The sequence below is a fragment of the Oenanthe melanoleuca genome, chromosome 3 (genome assembly GCF_029582105.1).
Source record: "Oenanthe melanoleuca isolate GR-GAL-2019-014 chromosome 3, OMel1.0, whole genome shotgun sequence".
In the NCBI taxonomy this organism is placed as follows: Eukaryota; Metazoa; Chordata; class Aves; order Passeriformes; family Muscicapidae; genus Oenanthe; species Oenanthe melanoleuca.
In genome coordinates, this window is record NC_079336.1 from 59,503,781 (window position 1) to 59,521,532 (window position 17,752).

Genomic DNA, 17,752 nt, shown 5'->3' on the forward strand with positions numbered 1-17,752 from the left:
CTCTTTCTTGAGCAGTGCCGTATCTTAACAATATACTATACATCTCAATCTTTGAAAAACTTCCCACTGCAAATTGAAAAGATGTTTGCATTGAGAAGTATGCAGACTGTGGATATTCTTTCACAGTCACAAGCAAGCACACACTAGGTATTGAATTACTACAATCTATAAATATCTTTTCATTCTACCCCACACTCACTATTATTCCCAAAAATGCTTACAATGCATTGTAGCAAACACTAGGCCTAATAAAAATAAAATTACATGGAAAATATTTTCCCACTGGAAAACACTGGGAGAAATAAGGTCATCACAATGTCTCAAGTTCTGCAATACCTTTTTCAAAAGTAACATCTCCAGGTATTTTTAAGATGGACCATTAGTCATGGTTTAGCAGAAGACAGAAAAACCTTCCCAAAAGCCCTTGACAAATCAAAATTTTCACTTTAGAAACACTTCAGTCTTGCAGTTCAACCCACAAATTTATCAAGATGTCTTAAAATAAATGCTTCCTCATTAATACCTTAAGAAAGCCTGTACCCATGGTTAATTTATTTTCAATAAATAAGATTTTCATCATTTCACTAGCCCTTCTTTGCATCTTGTACTGGTAAGTAACTTTCATCAACAATGATCAGAATCAAACCCAGTACTGTAAATGACAATGCACTTTTTGTACTGATACAATACCATCCAGTCCATGCTAAATTCACATTATCATCAGCGTTGCTTCTGCTTCCAGTATCCTAATTTTTATTAAAAAGCACTGTCTTGTTAGAACTAAGAGAATTACATTGTGTATTGTATTTTCAGTTTCACTCCATTCTAATCCTTCAGCTAAAATCAGAGTTTTCCCCAGTTCTCTGCAGGTCTTGCAATACTTTCCAACTTCATCTCATCCATAAATTACGTCTGACTTAGATGGTGACCTCAACCTAAGTCACTGATACATGAAAGAGGATGTATCCCTAGGCTCATCTCTCTCCATTTCCATTCTGAAAATAATTTGGAATTTACTGCAATCTCTTTTTCCACCAGCTTTAATCTGGTTTTCAATTCTCATGTTAATCTATTTCCATCCAAGTATTTTTAGAGCCTTATGTCAAGCATTACTTAATTTTAAGTAAATTAAATTAATTGCATTCATTCATTTTCTAAAACCTCACAAACCGCCTGGGGTGAGGGGAAGAATAAAAGGGCAAGGAGGAAACATACAATATGCTATCATACCCATATCTGAACTTCCAAGGCTTTTGTTCATCATCTGAAGTAATCTCTTGCCTAGTCTTGTGGTTAAAACAGCAGGTCTAAAGCTGATCACAGCTTTTTTTTTTTTTAAATACAACTGTTTAATTCCATTAAAGGTTCTTATTACTGTGTTTATACTTATTTCAGTATTGTAGAATGGAGGTTATTTTGGACCTCTGATAAATTCAACATTTTAAGATTTACATTTGATGCTGCTTCTTTATATATTCCTGCCTGTCATTTACATTCTATAAATTCATTTACAACTACAATGTTTCCATATCTCAAATCTTCTCTTTCTGTCCATTGTTACCTAAATTATCCTACCAAGTTTTTTTTCCATTTCTTCTTGTAGTGGGTTGACCTTGGCAAGACATCAGGTGCTCACCAAGCCACTCTATCACTCCTCTTCCCTGTGGGACAGAGGAGAGAAAACAAGATGGTAAACAACTAGTGGTTCGAAATAAGGCAAAAAAAAATTTAAAAAATTAGTACCTTAGTGCCTCTCCTAAAAATTCTATTTATTTGGGAAACTTATTACAATGATTCACCCTTCTCCTCTTATTACTTGTCAGAATTATAAAAGACCTGATTATATTGTAAGTGTTAAATCTAAATAATCCCATTTTACAGATGGATTAATTGAGGCAAAGGAAGTTTACAATTGCATCAATCAATCAATCAACTGCTTAGCTGGAGATATCCAAACTTCTACGGATTTGCTGGGCTCTGACTTGTGAAATAGCTCTGAGTAGAGCTAATTTCCATATATCCTTCTTTAGATATTGTAGTCATCCTGCTGCCAAAGAGACACTGAAGCTCTTAAAGAAGGGAAGTACAATCACTACCTTTCTTTACAGCACATACCAGGTAAAACCCAGACCAGATAATCTTCGCAAATTAACCAAGAATGCCTAAACATGTGGGCCATCACTCAGACTTAGCATTGTATTAAATTAGAGCAACCTCCTCCCAGCTATGGGAACACCACAGATTGAACAGACACTGAAAATGGGGAGGCAAATCTAGTAAGGAAGGAAAGCACAAAATCAGTAGGTAGTATTCCAAGGCGAACAGATCTCTGTAGTTCTCTGAAGATACCAGGCAGTAACTTATGCAATCTTCCAAGTTCTCCAAACAGGCGTATCAAGTCAATTTTAATTACTTAATAAATATGACGTATTTAATAAGCATAGACTCTTAGGATGGGAGGATCTACTCTCCATTTTTAGAATGTTGCCAACTTGTATTTTTTTTGCTTCCCTTTTATAGCTAGGCTTGAGATTCTGCTATCCCTTTGTCAACTAGGTTAACTTTCTCCTGTGCTGTAACTCACATTTTTTCCAGTGTGCACTAAAGAAAAGTTATGGTTTTTTTCCCATCATTCTAGCACTCCTTTCCACCTCGCCTATCCCCCCTGTCACCATTTGCCTTAAGATCCAGCACTTTTTCTCATCACTTTCAAGGTTCTAAAGAAATCAGACAACTCTTAACCTCATTCCAGTCACTGCCCTGCTTCCATTCCATGTGGGATTTTAAGTATTTCTTCTGTTTTCTTCTGCGAAATTTCTGTGCCCCCTCCCATTTTGTGGAAGAATGCAATTTCTTTTTCTCCTCTGGCATATGTCTTACCTCTTTCAAGTTTGTTTTCAATGCTCTTATAAATAAGTTTCCTATTCTGAGATCATTTAGGGCATTACAACAGTGTCAGACTGTTCCAATACTCTTGTAAGCCAAGGAGAGCTCTGCTGGCAGCACTAATACTCTTTTCTTGATTGATAGTGAAATATCGAATGGAAATTCATGTTTTGTCCAGTTCTCCTGTTACTACAGCTGTGCATTGAAAGGTAATGATGCAGTAAGAAAAAGTATTGCTCCTTTTCCCAACAAACTTGGTTAAAATTCCAATGTTTAAAAATAAGTACTGAGGTGATTGTGAAAAACAGCTGCTGTCAGTACCAGGATGCACTGGTGGCTTAGAAACTTGGCATTGAAGTCTAGGTTTCCTAGTCCAGATATCCTGGCTCAGGCTCTAATTCCATAAACCGCACGACAAAAGATATTGTAAAAGTACGCAAGAATTACACTTTATAAGCATGGGCACTTTCCAATCTCAATCAAAACATTAGCACAAAGACTTCGTAATAACAGAAACCACATTTGATCTTTTGTAAATTTAACTTCCTCTGAATTTGTGTTCTCATTCTTTTTGTACTGGGCTCGTATTTTACAGCTGACATGAAAAAGAAAAACCAAAGATCATTCCATTGGAATACCACACAATTAAATGCTAACCTTTGGCCCTACGGAAGTACATTTAAAACCTCACATTAAGAATAACACTTGACAGCAGTATCTACGTATTTGTATCTGTATTTTCCCAATACTTGCAAACAAAGTAATAATTGTTTTTTGAAAGGCATTCCTATAGCTCACCATTGAATTGACATGCATTAGATTATATATGCACTGATGTGCCTGCACACAAACCACCTCCACCCCACCATTCTGCTTCAGACAGGAAGTTTCTCTCCTGTTAGTTTCTCATAGGTCAGTATTCTATAGACTCAAATATTACTGTTACAATCACATTCTGGAATGTGATCACACTTAAGTCTGTGCTTCTGAAACTTCACTTACAAAGAACATTATTAAATATTCCATCTGAAATTACTTCAAAAATTTGTGAACACTGCCTCCAGTATTATTTTTTTGAAATAACATTTGAAAAGATGTTCACAGTTTCATAAAGGATGACCTCCTCTGCAATAAACCTTTTTAAGACTTCTGTAGGAATCCCAAGTATAATATGGAACTTTCCCTGGAGAGAAATGAAAATACAAAGAACTGCAAAAACATAAAGCCTTTTAAGAAACAAATATTGACCAGACCGACTAAAATTGTAGCTTACATAAGTAGCAAAACTGAACACGGAATACCTGAAGAAAATCTGACAGGTGCCTCCTTCTCCTTTCTAAAGCAAGACTTAGAAGACTGAGAACTCACAATCCAAAGGAGAATGGCAAACAAGGATGCAGGTGGCAGTCAGACTGAAAAGGAGAGTTGCCAACTGCAGCATGGAACAAAACCAGCACTCCCCTTTATTTAATACTGTACTTGTTTGTGTGGGGAAGCAGTTGAGAGGAGCTATGTGTTGATACTTTATCACTCTAAATGGCTGTAAAATGTATCAGTCAACACTTAGAAGCTCACATTTAACAATGGGGACATAAATTTCAATGCTTGTCACAAACTCCTATTTGGAATAGTTATAGCCTATACATGCCTACATTCTCCTGACATTTTCAAATATGTATACTTTCTGAACTGTTCTGAAACACTGGTTTGATACTTTTGGGTATCTGCTGTATTTAAAGCTGTCCCAGAGGCTACACTTAATGGAATGGAAATGCTTTGCTATAATTTACTTTAGGCATCAGTTTAGGTTATAAATATTCAGTCTGTTACACCAAAAATCAGCAGCTTAAAGATGGGGTATAAAATATGGTTTTAGGAGCTGTTACAAAATTTCTCAATTAAGAAATAAATGATGACAGCAAAATAATTTTATGCAAAATAAATTCAAAAGGCTACATCAGGTATTGTGATCTGAAGGTTGGTATTAGGATGTTTTCCATTTTATGTGAAATTTTATATACTAAATCTTCTAAACACTAATTTATTTTCAGAAAGGATGTCTCACTAGCTTCTGTAAGAAATTCTTAAACTTGTATTAGCATTTTCATCTCCATTCCCTTCAGGAACACTTTAATTTCTTTCTAGGCAGGAGAAAGTCAATAGATGTACAAATGATCATTCAAACAAATTGCTTATGACTTTTACATTGCATATCGCTTTTTTACTGCTGATTCCCTGGTTTCCTAGAGGAACCAAGAGGTACAATATAATCATGGCCAACAGAAAATATTTTATACACTTTAAAAAATACTTAAATTTTCATTTCCAAGCATAGTTATGTATTCCATTTCAGATCATTCAATCACAAAAAAACCCCAACAACTTTAATTTAAAAGCCTCAAATCAATACAACATTGTATCATAGCTTACTTATTTTTGCATGTAATACAAAAGCCCCAAAGTTCTTTTTATTATTATTTATAAATAGAAATAGGGAAACTGAATTTCTTTCTACAAGTTCTGGGGACTGATGCTGGTTTTAAAAAACAGCAGTATGACCCTGAAATTAAAGAAACTTCTGACTATTTTATAGCAATGCTACAGTGTAAACCAACAATTAAATAGGTAGAAGACTACAGTAATTCAGTTAGATACTGAAGTGAGAGACCTGTCTTGCATGAAACACTGTACAAAATACAGACTTACTGCTCACATATGTACAGCATTACTGTCAAAAAGTTCCAGATGATTTTATTCTAAATTTCTCCAATTAAAATCTAACTCAAATCACTGTCCAGATTAGCATGCTATAATATATCACAAAGCAACACAAAAAATACTACATTTTAGCTATTAAGTCTCAGTCAACTAAAGTGCTTAAGCATACATTTTTAAGTTTCATATTACCCATTTCAAATCTGCTGTTAAAGACACTACACACTTTAAAGGATATAACCAGCTAAACTTTAATGCATGCTTATGTTTGATTTTCTTTTCCTCATCTTTTTGCTTTGAATATAATACTTCGAATATAAGAATATAAGTCACTCCAAAGCAGAGCAGCTATAAATAATATGGATTTGATCCAGCAGCTTAGAAAGACTGAGAGATCAGATAATGTCATTAATGTCATAAATGTCATTAAAATTATTACATATATCAGATATGCTTTATGGTGTACTTCATTATTATGTCATGCCAGTTAAAAGACTGTGCTTTCTCTCGTTTAAACAGTACGGGGGGATTTTTAACAATCAAGAGCTCTATAATTGCAGTAGTAGACCTCATAAAGACTCAAAATTCAGTTTCCAAGATATTTTAATTAAATCCCAAGTCCAAAAAGTTTCCACAACAAAGCAGACATGAAAAATATTAGTTGGAAATACAAAGCTCTATGACACTAATACCAGAGACATACCTACAGTGTTTTAATGGCTGAAGAACAAGCCTCTTAAAAAGATGGAACAGTTTTGTTCTTTCAGTAAGTCTTCCTGAAATTTCAAACTATTCAGAATCTCTGCCTCCAGTTTTGGGATCATTGTTCATAAATATTAGTATTTTCTCTTAATTATCCATACATATACAAAATTTTAAGTGTTCATACAGAAGGAGCAAGAACCAATAATCAAGAATACATGTAGTATTACATATAGTAATACTATAATACATGTAGTAAGTAGTCCATATACCTGTGGGGGATTAGATTGGAACACCATCAAAATTACTCTCTCTGAAGTATAAAGAGATGTTTTTTCCAGCACATTTTCAAATGAAATACAAAGGTCCCCAGACTCCCTCAACTTAGGCTTATGTCTCAGATAATACAAATACCGAAATAATTTATGTATAGAAAAGTCCTTTCCAGTGTGGATCTGTCAGACTTCTCACATGCTCTCATTTCAGGAGGAAAGCACTGATCTTAGTTACCCCTTTAAAGCTATTATACCTGTTAAATAATTGTTTGCAATAATAAAACAAGAGTAAGAATTTTAAAGGAACATCCTAATTCTCAAGTTTTTTATAGTCAGCATTTTCCAATTCTGATAATCCAAATATTGCAAGATGAATTCTAACTCGAGTGGTGTTCACAGTATTTTGTTCAATATTTTGCATACATAAAGCCACTGCATTCCTGTTTCAAGCTCCACTGTTGGTAAAATGAAAACAGAGATTCCTACTGTACCATTAATTGCTAATCTGACACTGAAACGGTGGTTTCATTGTCATGAGTGATGGGATTGAGAATTTCTGTGTAACTTCACTTCCCTAACAGGTACAGCAATAAATTGTTAGCTCTTTAGGCAAAAGACATGAAATGTTGGATTAAAGCTTCATTCTCTGCCTGTAATGAGTAACTTGAGGGCCTTCTGTAGATTCTGCACAGCAGTGCTCACATCTTCATACTGCAATGCACTGCCAGCATATTTGCAGTATTTTTGAGCTCTGGCAAAGTCCTCTGGAGTCAAGCGGACGTCTCCTGCAAAAACATAAGTATTACAAAGTTACTACAAAGGAAATATGACTTAAGCTTCCTTTCTTATGATTTTTATATTTTGTTTATATTTGTGGTAATATTATGAAGAGCAGGCTAATATTTGTGGTAGTATTACAAAGACCAAGCTACAATATTTGCTTCTGTTCTCTTTTCTTACCATTCATATAAAGCTTCTTCACTATTGAAAAATGTGAGGACCTTTCTAAACACTGATATTTGCATGACCCAATGCCTTTCAGAAGTAAGCCAATACCTTTGAGAAAGATCTGCCCTTCATCTAAGACAGCAAAGAAGAGCTTTTACATGACATTAAGTTAGCTGTAATCATGTTACAACCTGCAAGAAACAAGGACAGTGCTTTTTGTGTTTACAGCGTCATTACTCTGCTTTCTTCAGGAATAACACAGAGTTAGAAACTGCTCCTTCTCAACTGGAATAATTTTTCAGAATGTAGAAGCATTTCTCACCAGTATGTTTTCACACATTTTATGTTTCTGCTTTCCCAAATAATTCTTATGTTTCAAATTTAATTTGACTCAAAACAAGATTGATGTCATGAAATGTGTCTATTTTTGTAACACTGGAAAGTATTAGCAAAAAATACTCCCATTATATAGTTTAAACCAACTGCTACTTACTAATCAGGGTATTTTCTTGATGTAAGTTAAAACTTTAGGAATTCTGTAGCACTCAAACCCATGTATTAAGTCTTGGAGAAGGCACGGCAGGGACTTATGCCCTAACTGGCAGAAGATTCTATATGTGAATGGTATAACTGGTGTGGGTGTAAAATAAAGCACAGCTGTATTACTGTACCTCCTTCCACCCTCAAATTCACTGGGAGTTTTAAGGCTAATCCCATGCCACTCCAGTACTCTATGGACAAATTATAAAATCTTTACTCAGGTTCTTTCAAAGCAACTTAACTTGTAAATGATAGATTTTTATGGGCACAGATAAATAATCATAGAAACCACTGAAGATTATGCATATATTTAATAATTTCCCACACAGTATGGTATAAGCAATTAATAGATTTCACAGATTAAAATGTACTTTTAAATGCAGCATATGTTTTACACAAAATTTAGTTAAAAAAAGATTTAGCTGTCTAAGTAGATTTTACTTTTAAGCAACTACATGAATATACTTAAAGCCATTTTTACAGCACAATTTCTGTTAGCTGAATCCTTTAATTCAAAATAGAACTGTTGTTAGCAATACTGTGAGAATGTTTACTAAAGAATCTCTATTCTTATCAAAAAATGTCTATTATATTTGCTTTTCCTTCCCCCAATCTTACTATTTGAAAAACAGCTTATGAACAAATAAAAAAGAAAACCTGGGAATATTAAAAACTAGACTGGTCCGCTGGTTTTCAAAACAACGGCAAGCCCTCAGAATATAAATTTTATCAATTTTAAAAATATACTCTAGAACTCTATGTATTTTCCTTCCAATAAATAAATATAATCATTGAGGGACAAAAACTTGGTAGGCTCATTATCATTGTAATGTACATTAATTTCGTGCTTAATCAGTGAAAGCATATTAAATCTCTTAAAGTACAAGTGAGCAAATCCATGTGAAGGGGTGCATAAACACAGGCACACACCTTGGATATTTTGTAACCTCAATAAATTCTCAGACTAAAAGCAGCTGGGGTCAATCTGCGATCACATTACCGAACATCTTTAAGAAATTAAAAAGACCAAGTTCCCCTCAAAGTAGCTTTATGCTATCATGCCAAAAGAAACTACAAAATCATTCTTTAAAAAGTGGCCAAGGCATCAGTCCAGTATTCAACTAATTTATTGGAAGCAAGCCTAAATTCACCCGTCTAATCTTATTTTTACAGTATGAGCTCTATTAATGTTTTGCTGGCATAAAGCCTTATTTATTATGAAATCTACCTCAGATGCTATTATGATATAACTTGAAGGGAAAAGAAATATTAATTGTAAATTTATAAACCAAAGTTTATACAGCAAGAGGGTTGATCTTTTGATGTGCTCAGTAGCCTGAGCTCCTATTGAAGTCAACACCACACAATGGAACAGCAAAATAGAAACAAACCAGCTCTGTGTCCTGAAGTTTCACAAATAATGTAAAACTTAATAGCAATGACTGTACTTATAGCAAAGGTTAGTAACCTACTACAATTTCCATATTCTAAGGGTTAAGCAGTTTTGGAGGAAAGGCCCTGGGTGTCCTGGTGGACACCAATTTGCCCATGAGCCAACAATCCGCCCTTGTGGTGGAAAGTGACAATGGCACCTGTGCTGCATTAGGAAAAGCACTGCCAGCAGGTGGATGGAAGTGATCTGTCCCTTCCAGCCACTTCTGGAGTGCCATGTCCAGTTCTGGGCTCCTCAGCACAAGACAGACAAGACTGACGTGCTGGAGACAGTCCAGCAAAGAGCCACAGACATGACTAAGGGAATGGAGCAACTCTCAAACCAGAAGCAGCCAAGAAAGCTGGGACTGTTCAGCCTAGAGAAGAGAGAGCTCAGAGGGATCTTATATCAAGTATATAAGCACCTGAAGGGAGAGTATTAAAAGGACAGAGACAGAGTTTTTTCAGTGATGCCCAGTGACAAGACCAGAGGCTGAACTACAGGAAACAGTTTTTACTCAGAGGGTGACCAAGCTCTGGGACAGGTTGCCCAGAGAGGTTGTGGTGTCTGTCCCTGGTGAGATTCAAAACCTATTTTTTGAACTAGCAGTAACACTTTTTCTCAAACTTCTTCAGTGCAGAAAATTAAACCACAGGGAGAGTGCACAGGCAGGGAAAGACACAAAGGACACGGTCCTTTGTGACTGGTTTTACGTGACCCTTCCTTGAGCAGAGGGGTTGTACCAGATCATCTCCTGAAGTCCTTTCCAACCTCAAGTATCCAGTGATTCTTGGTTCTAAAAAAGCCCAACAACATGGAGATACGAAAGGTATACTGACTGTATTTATTCTGAATCAAACCTGCTTCCCGTGTTAATCTGAAATTATTAGGACTGTAGTTACACAACTGAAACATGACAGGAATATGGAATCTGTAACAACAAGCATGATTCTTTTAGTTTAAGAGGAACACAAAGTGAAAATGATTTGACTAGAGCTGCTGAAATCATTTTGGGAAAAAAAGCAGTTTTAGAATGAAAGCAATGTGTGCATTTTACATAAATGTATCTGCTTCTCCCTAGAATCTCTTTCTACCCATTGGATGTTTTTCCTTTTTATGATGCCCAAATATAACACAGTTGATTTAAGAACATTTCTATCATACAAATTGCTGCATTAAAACAGTGATAGCAAAGCAAACAAAGGGTTTTTGAAACAAGATACTCTTTTTTCCCTATTAAATCACTTGAAATATAAGTACTCAAGGATTTTTTTTTAAGATCATGAAAACATATTCAATGTCAAATTATTATTTCTACTTTGTTTGTAGAATATCAAACATTATACATACAACTATAATGGACAAACGCTCTCTTTATACCATGCCACCTGTGGAAGGGACCATATGGCAACATAAGAAGATCTTATAAAAACTGTGTAGCACAACTATGAATGCCTTTAGTGTTAGCAAAATCTAGGGGTAATAAATTTTTTAAGAAAACTACACCAGAGAAGTGCACACACACGTACATGAAGTTGCTGCATAACTCTACATTCTGTTGTCAGATACATTAGCCCATGCTTAAATGCAAAAGCTTTGACACTTTCCATAGTCTATTTTAAACTCTGAAACCTCTTCCCACAGGATAGGACAACTGTTGAAAGATTTATGCTAACTAAAAATCAAAGAACACTATTCCTTTAAGTTAATCTTCCTTATATAAAATATTCTACTCCTCTCCACCAAAATCATAACAGCATTAATCAAATGGCTTCTCCCATGTTATGGGAAGCAAAGAAAATATATAATTTATCTTTAAAATATACATTTGATCTTACTACAAGAAAGACTCTTGCAGGAATATGTGGAATATCCTGTTTGGCTATGCCTATACTACCACATTCAACACTGCCAAGAAAGGCATCTCAATCTTGACTGTCTGGAGTGTCAAACTGCTGAACAGACTCCAGTATGGTTTTGGCCCATGGAAACTAGCACTTTCCCAAACAATTCCTGGGCATGACTGGTGGTCAGAGCAAGCTACAGACCATTCAGTATGAGCAGTCTTAACGAGCTACCTTGTTTAGGTTTAAAAGTTTAATAATATGGATGTGAGAGGTTCTGTGCCAGCTGTTTTCTGTGCCAAATATTTGCAAGCCTGTGTAATTTGTTAGTAGACATGGACATCGTGTCTAAATCATGGAACAAATGTACCATGCCGTGCTAGCTCTGTGGATCTACTGGATGGAGGGCAACACTGATCCCTCCTTCCCATCCAAAGGCAACCTCAGCTCCACAAGAACAGTACACACCTCAATAAACAGCAAGCATCTAGCCCAGATATTGCAGCTCAGGAAATGGGGGGACTCCTGGGTCCCACAGTTTTGTACATACATTAGCAGATACAGGCATTTCTCAATCTACTTATGGGTTGGAGAACAAGGCCACTGTTGGCATAGAAAGGACTACTCAGCACCATGAGGAGAAGAATACACAACAGGACAGTGACAGGCAAGGACAAACACTTTCCATTGCTCTCAAGCTTCTTAACTCCACATATGCAAACAAAACTGTCACTGTACCTCTGCTGACACATCCCCTGTGCCCTCTGAGACTCCTACATGACCGACAATAAGTTTTCTAAGCTTTCGAACCAAGGACCTGCATGGCCTTTATTAACTCTTTGGGTGCATTTTTGCAGCACTCCCTTATATTGAGCTGTTACAAGACCCAAACTTGTAGTGACACAACAGATGTGCAGGGGAGGAATGCAGGCATGCAAATACTCAGGTTAGATCAAGTTAAGAGATTTATCATGGTGCTTAGCAAGGGTCTTAATCTCTTAATTACACAATATTACTTATTACACATTCTCATAAACACACTTAATTCCTTCTTATTTATGTACGTATTAAAACAAGTTATCTCAGGTAGGTGGTAAAAGGGAGCAATGCACTGATACTATTCAGATATTGAATAATGGAATGTCTTAAACTTAAAACATTTAAGCTTCAATCAAAATGATGACATTTTTGATAACCAGAAACAAACATTCAAACTGACAAATAATAATGACTAAAATTTTCAGAGTAGTTACCAAAAAACCTGGTACAACGACTGTCTAGAAGAACATGATAAGCTAGTTAAACATGAAAGCTTTGCTTCCAAACACCACAAAATTTGCCTTCCAACTAGACCTTACTATGGCAAGGCTTAAGTAAAGCTCTGAGCCATTTCAGTTGAAGAGCTACCAAAATCCCCACATCAGTCCCCAAAAGTCAAAAAACTATCACCAAATTTGAGTGTTATAGCTACAGGTCTGAGGTGTTGTTCTCAATAAAAGGACATGAGACATTAATGCCAGCTCAGCTGGCCAGAGCATGGTGCTGATAATGCCAAGGCTGTGAGCTCGATCCTGTACGGGCCATTCACTTCAGAGTTGGACTCAGTCCTTCTGGGTCCCTTCCAGCTCAGACTATCCTGTGATTCTGTGATTACAATAATATGCCAGAAAAACTACAGCACCTATAGTATCATTTGCTCTTCAAGAGAATTCTAAAGGTTAATATGTCTCTATCAATGGCAAATTTTGCTATTTATAAGACATCTTCCATAAAAATAGCTTTCTAATCTATTAAAATGGAAATACTCTTATGCATTCTTTATGACAGCAGACTAAAAACAAGTTAAACCTCGAATTCCTACTATAGCATTTTACTGAAGCAAAAATGCTTTTTCAGTAAAGCTATTTCAACACAGATACGCTCTTCAACAACATGGTAAAGTAACTAAATATTTGTAAGTTATAAAATAGAAGAACATACCTATCTAAATTTGTAGTCATAACAGGCAATGTTTTACGTAACAGGCAATTATGTATAATATTGTATACTAATATATACTACCAGCTCTCCCTGATGAGGATAAACTGTAGGGGAGAACATGAACAGATTTTGCATCAGGACTTCTAGACCTTCTCTTCACTCAACTTCCATGTTATATCATCAACAAAAATCTGATTATTACAAACAGTTATAATTTATGGGTTTTTTTTTAATACTATTTTCTCTTTTCCATGTTCAGAAAAATTCTTAGAAAACAGTTAACTCTTTGTCCAAATGTACAGGAGTGTTCAAATTAGAATCTAGGATGATTCCAGATTTATTATCAGTTAATACTCTTCCACAGACCACTGTTTCCACAAAGTTAGCCCTTATGTGTACACTTCAAAGTATGGAATATGCAGGCAGACACAAAATACAAATTATATAGGCTATCAGTGATTTCAACATCAAAGACAGATGACATCTTAAAAGATAAAAGCCTTGATTAAATGGTACATCAAAAAAACATCATTCGCAGTATTTAAAAATTGTTTCATTTAACACAGGTACTACTTATAGACAGGAAGCACACACTATTATTCTGCACAAAAACACAACCTGAATGTTTAATGAATTATTTTATGAAATTAAATAAGTAACTTATATGCTGACCCTGTAGAATAAATTTTAACTAAAGGGAATGTGTACTAATTACGAAAAATACAACTTATCAAGGCTATAAGGAATACAGGCTTTGCAAAATACATCAGAACCTCACCTGAGGAGCAACAATGTAAATATTAAAAAGCCTTATGCAATACTAGTTTATTGGTTCAAAATAGTCAGACAGACAACACTATATTATAACACCTTTCAGAAACTACTAAAATCTTAACACAATGCTGAGATGTTGTCCATTCTTTTAAAAATTCTGGAATTGCATTCAGGTAATAGTGACAATATTTCTCAAACCGCTTCCTTCAGTGCAAGGGAGGCAGCATGTCCACATACAACAATACAGATGCCACAAACTTACCTGCAGACTGAGCACTGTAAAGGGAAGGATCAACTAGAGGAATATTCTGAGGAGCAGGCTGAATGGTGTTACTTGTCACTCCTGCAAACAAATGGAAAAAAATGGATTATTTTTACCTATTGACTTTAAAAGCAAAAAACTAGAACAGATACGCCTTATCATTTTCAAATTAAGCAGCTGATAGCCTACTAAATCTGAAACTGTGTAACAAATAATTTCAATGCTCTCCCTTTAAACATGAAGGTTTTATAAAATAAAACAGAAGAATGTACAGTCAGTCATCCATTTTACCAGTACAGGTACAAGAGACACTGGTTACCCTAGAGTATTGAGGAAAATCTGCTAAAGAAAAGTGTGAGTAAGCTTTTATATTTGAAACTTCTACATTATATATTATTCTTTTAAAGTCCAGTGCCAGTCACCTCACACTTGCAAACTATCTCCTTCCTAATTCCTTTGAAAACAAATAGTGAGAATAAAAACTCTAGGTAAGTTTAAAAGGGAAATGGTGCTAGAAGATGACACAGCACTTTATGCTATGAAGCATTCTTGTACCTGAATTCCCATTTTAGGCACACTCATTTGCTTTGATCCAAAACTGTATTTTCGCAGTATGTCCAGAACATACAAGACTAGCATAAAGTAATTTCTACAACATCTGCTGTCTAGGAAGAGGGTATAATCACTTTTCTAAATTACATCACTCCATTGAACAATTGGTAGGGTTAAAATTATGTAATGCACAGAATTCATGTATTCCAACAAGGTACGTTACTCCATAATTTTCAGATACTCTCCCTCCAAAAAATGCCCCACCTATCTGAAGGATTTCCCCTTGATAAAGCTGAAAAAAGAGCATCCTGAACTCTTCATAGGGTGAAGCATTTTTTAAATTGAGAAAGTAAAAGAAAAGGAGGGATTGTGTGACAAAAATATCTTGTACGTTCAATAATATGAAAAATGTATCTGAACAATAAATGATCACCAGGATTGAAATATAGATATTTTAAATGTTTAGTCTTACTAATAATTAATTAATAATATACTCCATGATTATAATAAAAAGGTCTCATTAGGTAAAACAAGCAACTTGGAATTTTTAAGAACTTGATTTTGGTCCAAAAATGACACATAATAATAAGAAGGATGTAGGAGCCAATATGTTTAGCCACAGGGACAAAATTCTCATTAATAGTATTGTCTGAAGTCAATCACACCAAAGCACTTGCATAGAAAAAGGGGCACAAACCAAATCAAACCAGTATGAATTGTGCATCATGCACGATTGCTATAGGGTTGTAACAATTTCAACACTGTGTTGGATAAGCTCCCACATGAAGAGCAGCAGCCTATCTGCACAGGGTAAGCTACATATGAAATGAAGTAATACAATTCCATCTATAAACTAGAAGATTCAAATTGTGCTTTACAGTACAGATCTGGCAATGCAACACCATTTTACTGATTTAAGAGAAGACAAACAAATTCTATCTGCAGGAACAACCACATTCTTAGTCCATATGTCTTCTGTCAAAGTGCTCCAAATTATGATTTACATATTTTAAGAAAAAATGAAAAAACACTTCCAGTGGCACTTTTACAATTATAGCTTATGAAAATGCTTTTCAATACAATACTGTGTTATTCTTCTTTATATGTGATGGACTAGAATTTGGGAAAAATTTGTCTTCTAATAAAGGCATGGATTTCTCTGGTGTGATTTGGACATATAAGCTGTAACCAGAACCATACCACATAACCATACCTGTGTTATGAGGTACTTCAGCTGGAGTGTTGGCTGGTGCATGGGCACCTGGTGGTATATGTATGCCAGTATAATTACTAGTTGGTATGTTGTTAGCTTCATATGTAGATGATGATGATGGAGTTGTTCCACTATGGACAGACGACGACCCCGCTTCTTCCCTTTCAGCATCTGCTAAAATAACACAAAATAGGAATTACTGCAACTATTATGTACAAACATTTGAAAACTTTGGCTTTCCTTAAAACCTCCTTTCATTATTGCTAAAAAATTGCCACCTCAGTGTGACATAAAACATCAACCCAACCACACAAGGTTGATTTGAAAAGGTAAAAAGCAACATACCATACAATAAAGATCTAGAAATTCACATGCTTTCAAAAATCTCTTCACCTTGAAGAATAATTTTCTTACTTGTCTGAATATAATCTGTCTCATTAGAACAATTTGTTACATTTCATGTTCTGCATCTATTGAAGTTGAACAAGTTATTACAAATAGGCAGTAATTTACATTTTAACATATACATGAATCAAAATAAGGAAAACTGTATTTGCTTTACAAACTCCTCATAAAAGGCTAGACAGTGCCAATTCTTTTACTCCACATCAAACCACAACTAAATAGGAACCAAGAAGAACCTTGGTAAATAATGGGCAACACTGACTACAGAAGACATGAACTCAAAGGGTTAAAGTCTGGCAATGTTAAAAACCAAAAAAAGTTAGAAGTGCTAACTATTCATAATAACAGTGCCTCCAAGAGCTAAATTCACAAATGGGCAATCTACTTTTTAATCAGGTATATGTGTCAAAAGATAAACCTCAACTGTTTGATTTGTTCATTGTGCAATTGGCCAATGTTAAAACTGTATTAAACATAAAAAGTAGTTTTGTTTAAGTTAACTCTTCTTAGGTTTTTGAAGTGTCAAATATCATAAAAGCATTGTAACTATTCTTTCTGCAAAGCAAATATTTAAAATATTCTTTATCAAAGATTAAAGTATTAGAAACATTTTAAGATATCCACTCTCAGTATTTGTGAATAGTTTTTAACAGTAGTGCCAGATAAAAGGGTTTCAGGCTGCTATAAAAGAACATTTAAGTCAACAGAGGTTTTAAATTCTATGGTTAGAATGTTCATAACATAATTGAAAAAAAAATCTTTTCCAGGGAATGGGGAAGAATGCTAAAAAATTAGGAAATTATTTTCTCATGCAGCAGTAGGCTGTGAAACAGTGACACAATTGTTTTACATTTCATTTCAGCTCCAGCTGAGTTTCTTGTCTTGGAATCTCATCAGCTTTTGTGCTTGAATCCAAGCATAATGAATTCATGAGCTCTTAAAATTTTCTCCAGAGCTACAGTATATCCAAACCACCTGTTTGTGTTTTTTAAAATAATTTATTTACTGAAGGCAAGACTTAATGAAATAATCACCCCAGCCCCATAACCAACTATCCAAAGATACTTTTATATAAACAGACGATTCTCAAGGCTTAATGGCATTCCTTTTTCTAATGTAAGTAAGCACCAATCATGACTTAATTTCAGCAGCCCAGTGCACTAAATATAAAATTTGCAAAAAAATTTTAAAGGATCCAGACTCCTCCAGTTCTCTGGACTCCTA

The 17,752-nt window shown here is 35.0% G+C and overlaps 1 protein-coding gene across 3 annotated transcripts in view; it reads right to left on the minus strand.

Moving 5' to 3' along the window:
- Window positions 1-6,186: 6,186 nt before the first annotated feature.
- Window positions 6,187-17,752, minus strand: part of VTA1 (vesicle trafficking 1) — a 35,927-nt gene continuing 24,361 nt past the window's right edge. For 2 of the 3 annotated variants that reach the window (XM_056487591.1, XM_056487593.1), the window contains exons 6-8: window positions 16,124-16,297; window positions 14,359-14,439; window positions 6,187-7,363 (exon numbers count right to left, since the gene is read on the minus strand). In XM_056487591.1, the coding sequence (XP_056343566.1) occupies window positions 7,218-7,363; window positions 14,359-14,439; window positions 16,124-16,297 (401 nt within the window). In that variant the 3' untranslated portion in view covers window positions 6,187-7,217. The remainder of the gene's footprint in view (window positions 7,364-14,358; window positions 14,440-16,123; window positions 16,298-17,752) is intronic. The other variant, XM_056487592.1, reaches the window with a different exon arrangement.